Source organism: Tribolium castaneum, chromosome 8 (assembly GCF_031307605.1).
Source record: "Tribolium castaneum strain GA2 chromosome 8, icTriCast1.1, whole genome shotgun sequence".
Taxonomy (NCBI): Eukaryota; Metazoa; Arthropoda; class Insecta; order Coleoptera; family Tenebrionidae; genus Tribolium; species Tribolium castaneum.
Window position 1 is genome coordinate 15,977,629 of NC_087401.1, and position 14,674 is coordinate 15,992,302.

Below are 14,674 nucleotides of genomic sequence, written 5' to 3' on the forward strand. Positions count from 1 at the left end.
TTTTTATTGAAATAATACAGAAATGGACAATAAAACAAAGAAACAATCTAAGGTTTTATCGAAAATATAATCAAACACAAATTATTGTTTAAAAGTAAACGCTTATTTTTATTTAAATAATGGTTTTTAGCAATTAATGACAGATGTCATATTATTTGAAAGAAAATTTCAAGTACGCTCAACGTTTTCAGATTTTTTTCCATAGCCACCGCTTCAGAAATTATAGTGATCATCACAATATGGTGTTAAAATAGTACTGTCTTCTTGGTAAAAATAAACAATTAATATATTATCAAAAGTTTTTATGCCTATTAGCTGTTTCAAAACTATAAAAATTATTTTTTAATTATTTTTTTAAACAAAATTGAAAAAATAAATTACATTAGTTATTATTTTTTGAACTCCATGAATAATTTATAACAGCGAATTTTAGATGAAAATGCGACGTTGGCTGACCTGACCTGACCTGACCTGAAAAAATTATAATACTATGTTTTCATTATCTTCTATTGGCTTCCAGGATAAAAAATTTTGTTGAATTTTTTATTAGTATGTATTAGCTGTTTCAAAACTATAAATACACCAACGTCGCATTTTCTTTCAAAATTTGTTCCTATAAATTATTCATGCACTTTCAATGAGAGAACTAATTATTAATAACTAGTTTACAATTTTATCAATCTTATTTGAAAAAAAAATTTGCTAAAATACAACGTTGGCGTTTTTATAGTTTTGAAATGGCTTATACGTTATTAATTACAATTATTTAATAACAATTTATAACAATAATTATTTGAAATATTCCCATTACATACTAAATGGAGTTCTGATTTTTGAAAAAAAAAGTGCAAATTTATTAAACTTCTGAAATTTTTTATTAAAAAAAATAATTTACACAATTTCTTAATTTGAAATCAGCAGCTTTCCCACGACTAGACAGTTGTATCTTTCTTTAATTAATATAATTTAATTAATTTTGCAGTGTTGCCAGTTTAATTCAAAATGGTAGTTCACTTTAACGAGAGATTTAGTGGAACACATGGTTTTAGTTAGTTTGATACAAGAATATTATTTGGATAAAAGAAATTTTACAAATTTTTATTTTTTATTTTTTTTTACTTCAAAAAAAGTTCCTGAAAATTTGTGAGTGTTGTGAAATATAGTTTTTATTATTTATTGTACAAAATCGAAATCAAATAAAACATACATTGTGTTCAATTTACAGTTAAATTTAAAGTCAAAAAACACAAAAAAACGTACAAAGCCCTGCGTTTTTTCGATTGACTTTTGAACGATTAAAAAACTATTTACTCTTGGTGCAAAGTTGGCATAATTCAGTTAATTGTATTTTAAAATAATAGAAAAAAAAACTAATTGTATTTTAAAATAATAGAAAAAAAAACGCCAATTTCAAGATTTTGTGAAATGGTAGAAAAAATTGTGTATGGATCACAAGCGTCGATGAAACCTGTCAAAGCCACCCCAGACGGCATTCTCCCCGATTGTGTGTTTCCCCCAATCGATATAACTTAAACTTCCGTTTAAATTGTTAGACAATCGCGTGATTTTCTTCCGTATGTTACATTTCAGCCTGTGATTAGAGCAATTAACATGTGAGAGTGTCGCAATCGATAGAAGTTTATTCGTGGATGCTCACCTAACAATCGATGTTGTATAGGTATTACATTACAACATTTATTGGTCATTTAATCGGAAGCACTTGAAATCAATCGAACTTAATTACAAAGTCGCAAAATTAATTCGTAAATAAATTCGTAAATCACAAATAAAAGTGTGTTTTAAATTCTCTCCCTGGAGAGAAACTCTGCAAATTTGTCTCCAGTTTTCTAATTAGAAATATGGCCACTGGGGCCCGTCCTAATTACCCAAGACCTAGCGACAAAAAGCAAATGATTAAACCCCACGTAATTTCATGGCACGAGCGATCAATTGGCGCCAAAATCTGGGAGAATCTCGCCATTTATCACACCTCCAGCCCCAAAATCTTTACATTTTTCCAGACGTCCTGCCACCGGGGTCGCACTGAGCACTTGGGACACTTTGAGCGCGTTTTCATTCATAGTTTTGTGTAATGATTGGCAACGAACTGAGTTATTGACGTTGTCTTGGAACGGTTTTGTGTGATACTAAAACGGTCAGAGGAGAGGCTTATCCTGGACCGGAGTGCGCAGGGATGCAACAGGGGCGAAATCGGAAGGCGGCGCACTCGGTGGCGGCGGCGGCGGCGAATTACGAAAACAATTAAAGAATTTCAAGAAAAAAATCGAAATGAAAAACAACACATTGGAGAAATTGGTGCGCCCCCGATTTTTCCCTTGGTTCCCTTCATTTCGCATTCAAATATAATAATTAATTCCATTTGGAACAGTTGAGGCAACAAATTCAACAAAATAATATTTTGATGTTAACCGAGATTTGCATTGTTCCGTGACCTGGAATATTATTAAAAAACTCGCTTTAGAAAATTTTAGGACAAGAATATTTTTCGCGTCCTATTTTGCTTAAAAAAATTGAAAAAACTATTGCGATATTTTTTGAATTTTTAAAATTTTTCTTGTATCTAGTCTCATCATGTTATTTTTTTTTCATTTACAATTTTAATTTGAATTTGTACTAACTAGAATAAGTAGAATTTTTTTCGTGTAGTTGGCGCAAATTAAAAAAAAATTGATATGAAGCGTCGATTACGTCGGAGTTTTTGGCCAAGCTTCGACGTAATCGGCGTCTAATTTTTTTTCCAAAATATGGGCTTGAAACTTGCGTCATGTTATGTTTTTTTCCATGGAGATCACGATGGTGCCGCACTTTTTGAGCTAACTCCAATAGCTCCGCTGTAATCGCCGTTTGAAAAATAAAAAAAACGAAGATTTTGGTGTTTTCCTAAGAAATTTGTCGGATAGTCAAAATTGATTAATCAATGCCTATTCTAACGATAAGTTCGTATAATCCTTTGAATATAGTACGCTGATTACGGCGGAATTTTTATCTTAGCTCTTCTAGCTTCGACGTAATCGGCGTTTGAACATCGTTTATCAAAATATGGACTTGAAATTTGCACCTGTTATAGTTCCTTCCATGGAGATTACAATGGTGTCGCACTTTTTAAGCTAGCTCTAGCAGCTTCGCTGTAATCGCCGTTTAAAGAGTAAAAAAAGTCAAAAACGAAAAGATTTTAGCGTTTTTCTAGGAAATTATAAGATTTATACTAATTGTCGGATAGTCAAAATTGATTAACCAATGCCTATTCTAACGATAAGTTCGTATAATCCTTTGAATATAGTACGCTGATTACGGCGGAATTTTTATCCTAGCTCTTCTAGCTTCGACGTAATCGGCGTTTGAACATCGTTTTTCAAAATATGGACTTGAAATTTGTACTATGTTATAGTTCCTTCCATGGAGATTACAATGGTGTCGCACTTTTTAAGCTAGCTCTAGCAGCTTCGCTGTAATCGCCGTTTAAAGAGTAAAAAAAGTCAAAAACGAAAAGATTTTGGCGTTTTTCTAGGAAATTATAAGATTTATACTAATTGTAAAATAGTCAAAATTAATTAACTTTTTGAATATAGTACGCCGATTACGGCGGAATTTTTGTCCTAGCTCTTCTGGCTTCGATGTAATCGGCGTTTGAACTTCTTTTTTTAAAAACTTGTTGTGTTATATTGTAATTTTTTTACGCCGATTACAATGGTCTCTTACTTTTTGAACTAGTTCTAACAGCTTCGATGTAATCGGCGTTCGAAAAGTAAAAAAAAGTCAAAAACGAAAAATTTTCGCCGTTTTTTTAAGAAATTATTAGACTTATATTAATTATTATTAAATGATCAAAATTAATAAATGAATGATGGCAGTCAAATAAAAAAATCAACGCTTATTCTAATTAGTTCATATGATCATTTTGAATATTAATAGTAATGTGTGCAGGTTGTTCTCATTTTTTTCGTAGTAAACCAAAACAAAGTGTAAATCACATTTTTTAGTCAACAAACAAAAAAAGCAATCAGGAACAATATCATTCGAGAGTTTTTCATTTCTTTTCTCAATTTGTAACCGTATATTCGTGCTGTTTTTATTATATGTTTGTGAGACGACATTTCTCCAATTGATTTTGGATGTTTACGAGCCAATTTTACGTTAAGTGACAGTGACACGGTATGAAACTTGACACGAAACATTTCGATAAAAATAGCCAAAACAAACTTAAAAAAGCCGCCAAATTAACACAGCGCCATCTACGATCATAATTAAACTTATATGCCAGTAAATGCGAGCCGCCTGCTTAACCTTGAGCTTGAAATGTCGGCTTTTCCTTCCTCTTGTAATTGAAACAACTGATAACAATCATAAAAGTCATCGTTTCCGTATGCGACAATAGTCGACATTATCCTTTTGCGTAGGGTTCGTCGACATGCGCCTTGAAAACGACCTCGTTTATTGATTCACCCTTTATTCCGACTGGTCTTTTTTTTCATGTATCATTTCGTCCGGATATTCTGTTACAGTTTCTTTCAATTTCGATTGGTTTTGAAAGTGTCGATTGGCGATTACGAGGCGATTATTAGGAATTAAGGGGAAAATGGTGGAGAAAATGGCGGCTAGACACGTGCTGGACGCGTGGACGGCGCGGTGCAGAAAAGATGGCCTTGGAGATGGAATGAGGAAGTGGCCTTGGACGAATTTATTCACATTTTATGGGAACAATTCGGAAATAGAACGTTACTGAACCAAATTTCTGAGAGAAAATAAAATAAAAATTCGGTATATTGAACCACAATAACTGTTTTAAGGACGCTTAGTATATAATTAATTGACTAAGTTTCAAATGAAAAGCAAATATTTCGCGACACCAAATAAACCTAACTATTTAAGTAAATTATCACATAGCTAATGGAGTTGTGGCGCATCCAAACTTTGGAATTGAGTTGAATTCCTACGAAAAATAATAAATTCGAGTTGTTTGATGTTGCGTTTTATTCCTCGTCCTAATTAGAATCCTTTTGTTTTCTCAACTTTTGTTACAAAGGAGCAGCGAAGGCTTGTTGACCTCTGAACTTAATTTTTCTAAATTCAGGGTTAGTTCAATTTTTCCCTCTGGAACTCGTTCTAAATTGAACTCGGTTCAAATTACGCACCAATAACGATTAGTTTAACTGCAGCGAACTTGATCCCCGATTTAGCCAATTTGCTCAACGTAAATTAAAGCACCGCAATTTTTTTTCTATTGTAAAATTTGAATAATAAACGACCGAAAATTTCAAATCAGGGACAAGAATAACAAGAAAATTTGTCATAGCCAATGGCTTTGATTCATTCAAATTGATATAAATTTTGCATGAAATGACACAAGACTGAACTTTGGAAAGTTAAAAACCACAAAGCGAGGTCTTAATGTAAAGTGTACTTTTGCTAAGTGTTTTCTTCAAAATTTCGAATAACGAAACAAGGGATCAAGGGGCTTGGGTGGTTCGTTGACACTGAGGCGACAGACTAATCAATAGATCTTTCATGATATGGCGCAAGATGAGCTTTACAAAGTTTCAAAAGATTAAACTCGTAGTAAATAATAGTGAAACGTGAAACACAAAATTTAAAAATTACCCAACACAATTTGTTATACAGGGTAGTTCAAAGAGGCGCCGATTACAACGGTGTCGGATTTTTTGTCTTTTTTGTCAGTATATTTTATGTCTTCACTTAAAAAAGAAACATAAATAATTTTTTTTGTGTCGAAAATAAATCCATATCACGCATGCTAGATTTTAAGGCGCCGATTACAACGGTGTCCGATATTTTGTCCTAGCCCTTTAAGGAGCCTTCATTCAATTTTGTATATTTTTTACCATCACTTTAGAAAATAACCAATGATTTTTTTTTAAATAAATCCTGATAACGCCTACTAGATTTTAAGGCGCCGATTACAACGGCGTCGAACTTTTGTTCCTAGGTCTTTAAAGAGCTTTCAATTCAGTATATTTTTGACATCGCTTTAGAAAATAACTTATGAGTATATTTTTTATGTCAATTAAATCTTTATAACAAGCGATAATAGATTTTTAGGCGCCGATTACAACGGTATCACACTTTTTGTCTTTTTTGTCAGTATATTTTTTGTCTTCACGTAAAAAAACATAAATAAAAAATTTTGTGTCAAAAATAAGTTCATATTACGCATTCTAGATTTTAAGGCGCCGATTACAACGGTGTCCGATATTTTGTCCTAGCTCTTTAAGGAGCCTTTATTCAATTTAGTATATTTTTTGCCATCACGTTAGAAAATAACTAATGACTTTTTTTTGTAAAAAATAAATCCATATAACGCCTGCTAGATTTTAAGGCGCCGATTACAACGGCGTCGGACTTTTGCTCCTAGCTCTTTAAGGAGCCTTGAATTCCGTATATTTTGTTGCCATCACTTTAGAAAATAACTTATGACTACCAATCAAATGTTGATAACAAGTGATAACAGATTTCGAGGCGCCGATTACAACGGCGTTGGACTTTTTGTCCTAGCTCTTCAAGGCGCCTTCACTTTAATATATTCTTTAACATTACTTTAAAAAATAACTAATGATTATATTTTTTGTATAAAAAATAAAGCCAGATAACGCCTACTAGATTTTGAGGCGCCGATTACAACGATGTCGGACTTTTTGTCCTAGCTCTTCAAGGCGCCTTTAATTCAATATTAATTTTTTTAATTCAATTCAACATTATTTTAAAAAATAACAAATGACTATATTTTTTGTATAAAAAATAAATCCAGATCACGCCTACTAGATTTTAAGGCGCCGATTACAACGGTATTTTTAGGAACAACATTTTTTTGTGTCGAAAATAAATCTGTGTAACGCCTACGAGACTTTGAGGCGCCGATTACAAGGGTATTTTTTGTCCTTGCTCTTTAATTTCCAATACAACTCAATACATAATCGTTCCACTTTACCTCTTTGACATTCTTGGTCACCCTTTCCTGGTGCTTCTTCGACTCCATATAGGCCTTAACTTCGTCCACCCCCACATTATTCGCCTTAAGAAAGCTCCTCCTAACTCTCGGTTTAAACGCATTCGCGTCGGCGTTGCCATTATCATCCCCATTTTCCGCGAAATTAATATACACCTCATCCTCACTCCGAATAAAATTCTCCAAACTCGTCCCCCGACACCTCACCCGAAAAAACGCCCCGTCCAAACTCCCGGATTTTGGCGAAATCTGGCAACGCCGATACCGATGTATCAACGAATCGCTTTGACTGATTTTGCAGCTGCGGCAACGCCGCTTTTTCGGGACTTTCCCCGGATTCTGTTCGAAATCGTCGATGATTTTCTTGATGATGGTGATGTTTTCTGGATTGATGTCGTCCATTGGTTGGTTTTTGAGCAACATGATGCCGTCACATTTTACACACTATAGGGCGGAATGTGCGTGGTTTCGTCTGGCACGGAAACGGATCAATTCTGCCGCTAGAACGCGGCGAAATTTCGATTCGGAAAACGCGGTGGTGCGATTTGCCGAGGCAAGGGTAAAAATAATCCATAATGCAAAGCAGCTGCCGAGGGGGTTAACTGGATCATGGCCGCCCGCACGGGAAAAAAATAAAAAATTCCATATACAGGGTGGCCCAAAAACGCGCTCACGGACAATTTTCCTTATTTTTTCTTTTTTTTAACAATTCATTTATCCTGCGTGCTTCCATTTCAAAATAATTTCAAAGTTAACTAGATGAGAATCATTTAAAAACACATGGTATAATATAACATATAATTATATAATATATATATATATATATATATATATATATATATATATATAATTATTATTACATATTATACATATTATATACCATATAATAACAACTAATTTTGTGAGAAAATACGGCGTTGGCGTTTTTATAGTTTTGAAACAGCAAACAGTACGATAACATCGATTTAAAAATTCTATTTTTATTCGTATCGTCTTTTGACATAATGTTATATTTTTACATTTTTTGTCATGTGCTTGACATCACGTTAATTAAAGCAGTTGCGTGTCATTTTTGTCGCATTTGACTCAACAATGGTTAATTTTGTTAATACGAATGAATTGGTGTGTGTAGAGGTGTTTGTATGCGTGTTGTTGACAACAATTTTGATGTAATTTGAGATGATTATTTAATGACACGAATCGATAACTCTGTTTATTTTATAAGAGATTTTGCAACACGTTAACGTTGCAATTTTAAAATTTTACGTCTCGTTACTTTGTTTTAATTTAATTTGCTAACGAGCTTTTTGCTGAGGCAAGCTTTTGCACTACTTTCTTTTCATTAAATTTGAAACATGAACTAAATATTATTATTTTCTCGAACTGGAAAGGTCAAGCTCATTTTAAAAATTGTACGAGCAATTAGCCAAATAAAGACGCTAGAGGCAAAGGTTTTTATACAAATATAAGAGAATCTTTATTGCATTTATTTAATATTCCTTCCGGTTAATAAAAATCCCATGGTTGTACCAAGTATTTATTGATTTTAAGTTAATTATAGGCAATAGGCAATTACAATATCTTTCAAAAAAATGTTTACAGTTGAAGATTTTATCACCATGAAATGACTGGAATTTTCTAAGCAAATTAATTTCGAACTCTTTATAAATAAGTAGCACTTTAAAAATCCTTCAAAAATAGGAGTTCTAGATCGATCATTTTTTTGGAAAAATGTTCCCTAAAATTATGTTATTACGACTAAAAGTGTAAGGTACAGTCGCGACCAAAAAAAATGACACCCCCAAAACCGTAGCTACAATCTTTTCGATATGAGACGGTAATGTATACGTTTGGCTTTTATGACGTTTGTCGTATTGTTATATTGTTTTTACAACAAGGTAAAAAATATAAGGCTTTCGTATATTGTCTTTATATATTTAAATAACTTAAAGAAATCTTGTCTTTATAAAAAATTGATAATAAAATCATTTATCATTTTATGTTATCATATTTTATTATTTCTGACACTCTGTTTTAAGATAATTTACACTTAGTGAGGGAACAAAGATTTCACTAAATAAAATAAAAATTATTTTACTTTGCGTAAAAATTAATGATTTAATGAATTGAAATTAGGGAAAAATAGCTGAAACTACGCCCTTTCTCATGCAAGTCCTCCTGAGTTCAACCCCCTCCGCCACTGCAGTAACCCTGAAAGTTTCGCTTTGTCCTTGCCATGCATTACAAGCTACTAGATTTTAATCGGCGATAAATGGTGGATGCGCCGGGCGAATAAATCGCAAATGTGGTGCAAAATGCGTGGAAGCCTCTCATAAATATAAAGAAACAATTTTTACAAATCGTAGAATCCGAAAGCGCGATGCAATGCCTGCTTTTTTCTCTTACGGTAAAAGAAAGCGAAGTGATCCGCTTTAGGTGGCGACACGTACTAGCAAGCTTCCGCTTCCGAAACTACACAAATCGGGAGCTTTGTTATCGATCGCGACGCGAATGCGCAACGAAATACATTCAAACGTCACTTTTTTCACTCACCTGAGCCACTTTTTCGCCCATTTTCGGCGTGTGAATCCCACTTTGGAAGTATTTCGCCGATCCATTGTCTTGGAACGAGAACTGAAACGAATTTTTCGAGTTAGCCGCGTCTGCAAGCCGCCATCTAGATGCAGTCGCGCGAAAGCGCCTACAGTTTTCTATTATATCGACTCCAGTGGCGGCTCGTATTTTAAAGTTATTATAATTTTATAGTTATAGTTAGCATAATTTTTCTCACCTGGGGACAGACTTTCTGTTTTGACGAATCGGTGGGGTTGCTCAGACTTGGACTTTTGCGATCGTGTGATTGTGGGGCCGTTCTGTAGCGTTGTAAATCGCTCTCGGACGAAACGTTGGGAAATTGCTTGCTCAAGTGCGGTTTATTGGCTGTTGGAATGATTTTTTGCGATACTGGGTGGTTGTTTAAGGTTGTAACACACTTACAAACACTAACAGTGGGATATCCTGTCCTAAAACACTGCCTCCTAGCTATAGCATCTAAACTTGTCGCATGCGAGACTCTATTTGGTGTTTGGTGCCTAAAAAAAATATGTTCTTCAGACGAAAACTAATCTAACACCACATGCATCTCATCTATTTTCGTTACGCGTTGACGTCGCCGTCAAAATTTTAAATTTAAACACACTTATAGAAGTGAATCAGATTGTGCACCCACTCACGGTTAAACGTCAGGTGCAGTTTTTTACCGAATTTTTCGGCCAAGTTATTACCTAGTGATCGGTGGTCTACTTCTTTCCACACTTTCTCCACGTTCAAACGAGGCTTGGTGGCTCGTTGGCGCACTATGTGATATCGCCAAAGCTGTGTATTCTTTGGTCTGAGACGGCAGTGCAATCGTTGTGTGCGTCGTAGCCGTCGGCACTTCGGTCTTCGACACCCAAGTCTGTTCCAGAATGGGAGTCGGAGAATTCGATGTCAGAGGACTAGAAAAGTTCATTCTCTTTCATTTAAGACCTCTCCCGCGAAAATACTCCAATCAGGGAGGCCACAAAACGCAAAACCGTAAAATTATGGACACCCGGTATGCCTCCAAACTGTCCCAAAAATCAAAATATTGCAAGTTCTAATAATGATATAAGTCTGAAAATTGGTGTACGGCCATAACCCGTCAGGTCCTTTAGAATGAAAATATTTTCAACAAGGTGGCACTTCCGGTTATACCGGAAGTCGGTGTTAACTCTCTTATTTTAAACGGGAAGATATGTTTTTTATTACTTTTTTAGATAAATCAAGTTAATTTAAGAGGATTTTGATCAGCTTTCCCTATACCTAAATTTAACCGTTTTCGAAATATTTCGAGTTTTTTGAATAATTTTTTATTTTGCAGCTTTCACTTCAAAAATCGGTAATTCTGTCATCTTTAAAGTTTTGGAAACAGTGTTTGGAAAATCAATAAAGAAAGCTTATATCTTCTCTTCAGTGTAATTTAATTTCCTTCATGTGATTTGGTTTTGTAAAACTTTGATTTTTTATATTTTATTCACGTTTCCATGGCAACCTATGCGAAAAAAGCTATGGCTACTGCATTTTTCGATGCCACGAAAAAGTTCACACCCTGTAAAAGTATATAATACGAGAAACACCCGAAATATTCCAATCAGTGTGGTCGTAAAATGCAAAACCTTGAAATTTTAAACACCCGGTATGCCCCCAGATTGTCCCTAAATCGGAATTATAGTGTCGTAAAATGAAATTGCGGCCCGAAATAACCGTAAAAAAATCACATTTGAACAAGTTTAGCAACTGGAAAAAAATTAAATTTCAAGAATGCATTCCGATTAAATCTCGAAACACTGCATACAAATAATTTGCATGTTAGTGGTGAAAAATCACAATAATTACGTCCAAAATCTGATCTTACATGCAACGTAATTGTGAAATGGCTAAAAAATATTGATTACACTTGTAATTAAATTCGTGACAAGACAAGAAGTGCGTGCCGTGATTGGAGGACCGATGACAGTTGCTGGAGAGGTTGTTTGTCATTTAAAGCACGCTCACTGTTCACGCAACTTTTAATGCAACACTCGGCTTCGCCTCGCGACTCACCATTGCTCCAAAGTATCCGCCTCCTCTTCGGCGGCGGTTACGTCACTCGGGGGCGTCAAATACCCCGCTAGTCTAAGGCCTCTTCCTCGCAAATTCGAACCCAACCTGAGACTCTGTCTGAACGAGGCTCTGGCCCTGTCAACTGTTTTTTTGTGTTGGTATTTCCCAAAAAAAAATTCTGGGGGACTCACATTTGCTAAGTCGGGGTTTCCCCACGGGACTGCTTTCCAGAGACGCCGTCGGAACCGCCGTTAAGTCTTCGAAATTGATGATAATCAAACTTATGTCATCCACTTCGCTCCGTATGGGGGCGATTACTTCGGAACATAGGAACTTTGAGCCTGGAAAATCGAACTCAATCAAAATGTTGGATTGAATTCTTGAATATTTAACCACGGCGGAAAATTAATTAAAAGTCACGCACTAAAAATCACGGAGATTTAGATTTATGGTGGGATTAGAGTTACAAGTTTTGGTTAATTTGTAAACAGTGGATTAACGCCGTAAAATTGAGTGTTATTGCGCCAATTAACGTGTCCTGATAAGATAAGAGCGCAAAATGCTGGTGTGTCCATTTAATTGCGAAAACGTGTTAATTAGCCCTAATAATAATTATTGTAATTGTAGTGTAATTTTGGTTTGTTGGGCAACAAGTACGTAAAAATAGCTTTGACATTAACTCCTTTATTATTTTGAGATGCACTAGATTCTCGCGCTCCTTGAAAATTAATTAAATAAAAATTCAAGACTGTGACCTGAATAATAATTTTGCCACAATTCTCGCTCGCACACACTTAACACCGCCTATTGATGGATTTAATAGATTCCTTTTGATAAAAGTTGAATAAGAGAAAAGCCCACATACCGTCCTCAAAATCGTCTTTGTGTGGTATCGATTGGTGTGTTATCAAAGTGCAGCTTTATCACGAAAGCACAACACAAGAAGTGTGTGTGTTACTTTAAGCGTCGTGGTCCGAACTAAACGAATCGATGGTATAGCCACCGGGGTTAAAATCTTTAAGGTGTAGCTACTATTTAAGGAAGTGGGTATATATTTACTACGTCAAAAGCGGGGCCGTCGGAATAACTAATCAGCCGAAAATGGGTGCCAGATGAGGGAAAATTCCTGGAGTTGAGGGCGAGATAAGGAAAAGCCAATCAAGGGGGAAAGAGATTAATAATGAGGTTAATCCCTAACCCGGATTACAATTAAGTTAAATAACCAATCTTTTTTTACTTATAACAATCGACCAACATTTAACCAGTAAAATATTAAAACATGAAAAAAATAACGATTGTGTGAAAATTTTGTATTTTTTTGAGTTGAGTTATTTTCTTTCAGACCGAAAAATTACTAAATTTAGTACCTTTTCCAGCCAAAAACGTAGCTGTTTAGTAAAATTTATTAAAAAATCAACGAAAAATTTTAAAAATTGAGCGTTTTTTTATTAAAGTCCAGATTTTTTTTCTAAACTAAGCTGAAAATTTAGTCGAAAATAGTGTTGTTTTGATTCAGAGAAGCAATTATCTACAAAATGATCCTAAATTACTCAGTTAGGCTGACATGACCTGACCTGACCTGACTATAAAAATCACTAATTTATTAGATTAATTTTTTCAATTACGGCAAAACTATTCGAAAATGTGGAACTATTTTGATGTAAGCCTACGTGAAATTATCCGGGGAATCGTTTGGCATCAAGAAAATTGCCAAATTCTCAATAGTTTTTTAGTTATGAATTTTTTAAAATTTTACTTATTTTTGCTTTCATTTGCAATTTTCTCGAAAACTATTAGTCGGAGAACAATGATCTTTTTTGAAAAATATAGATAATTTAAAGAGCTTTTCAACGATAATAAACTTCAAGGGGTTATCTTTAATAGTTCTTGAGTTATTGCTCGATAAATGTTCCGAGTACCGGAAAACGACCAAAATCGCGACAAAAACTGAAAAAATCAAACATCAAAAAATCGGACAAATGGACTTTTTGTGGACTTTTAACAACTTTAGTAGGTTGTTAAGACATATAGAAGTCCATAAAAATTTGCTGGAGTGTTTAAAAAAAATTTTTTTTTCATCTCTTAATGAAATTAAGTGTATAAATCAGGAAATTTGAGCAAAAAAATTGAAACTTTTAAATCTTGTGAAAAGTTGGTATAATACAGAAAATGAGCCGCTGAATTCAATGAAACAAACCGCATTGCTCTACGACTTTTAGTTTTTAAGTTATGAATTTTTTTGTTGAATAAAATTTTTCACCATAGAAAATGTCTATCTTAATTTTTGGCAAAAAAATCAAATTTTTAAATCTCATGAAAAGTTCGTATAATACAGAAAATGAGCCGCTGAATTCAATGGAACAAACCGCATTGCTCTACGACTTTTAGTTTTTGAGTTATGAATTTTTTTGTTGAATAAAATTTTTCACCATCAAAAATGTCTATCTTAATTTTTGGCAAAAAAAATCAAAATTTTAAATCTCATGAAAAGTTCGTCTAATACAGAAAATGAGCCGCTGAATTCAATGGAACAAACCGCATTGCTCTACGACTTTTAGTTTTTGAGTTATGAATTTGTTTGTTGAATAAAATTTTTCACCATAGAAAATGTCTATCTTAATTTTTGGCAAAAAAAATCAAATTTTAAATCTCATGAAAAGTTTGTATAATACAGAAAATGAACCGCTGAATTCAATGGAACAAACCGCATTGCTCTACGACTTTTAGTTTTTGAATTATGAATTTTTTTGTTGAATAAAATTTTTCACCATCAAAAATGTCTATCTTAATTTTTGGCAAAAAAAATCAAAATTTTAAATCTCATGAAAAGTTCGTCTAATACAGAAAATGAGCCGCTGAATTCAATGGAACAAACCGCATTGCTCTACGACTTTTAGTTTTTGAGTTATGAATCTGTTTGTTGAATAAAATTTTTCACCATAGAAAATGTCTATCTTAATTTTTGGCATAAAAAATCAAAATTTTAAATCTCATGAAAAGTTCGTATAAGACAGAAAATGAGCCGCTGAATTCAATGGAACAAACCGCATTGCTCTACGACTTTTAGTT

General features: G+C 33.9%; 1 protein-coding gene across 4 annotated transcripts in view; it reads right to left on the reverse strand.

Annotated features, from left to right (window-relative positions):
* Nucleotides 1-14,674, reverse strand: part of LOC662676 (potassium voltage-gated channel subfamily H member 6) — a 38,159-nt gene that overhangs the window by 16,207 nt on the left and 7,278 nt on the right. For 3 of the 4 annotated variants that reach the window (XM_008196431.3, XM_015980893.2, XM_008196432.3), the window contains exons 3-8: nucleotides 11,797-11,946; nucleotides 11,606-11,747; nucleotides 10,267-10,479; nucleotides 9,980-10,074; nucleotides 9,774-9,922; nucleotides 9,536-9,616 (exon numbers count right to left, since the gene is read on the reverse strand). In XM_008196431.3, the coding sequence (XP_008194653.1) occupies nucleotides 9,536-9,616; nucleotides 9,774-9,922; nucleotides 9,980-10,074; nucleotides 10,267-10,479; nucleotides 11,606-11,747; nucleotides 11,797-11,946 (830 nt within the window). Of the gene's footprint in view, nucleotides 1-6,964; nucleotides 7,601-9,535; nucleotides 9,617-9,773; nucleotides 9,923-9,979; nucleotides 10,075-10,266; nucleotides 10,480-11,605; nucleotides 11,748-11,796; nucleotides 11,947-14,674 lie in introns of those variants that run through there. The other variant, XM_015980894.2, reaches the window with a different exon arrangement.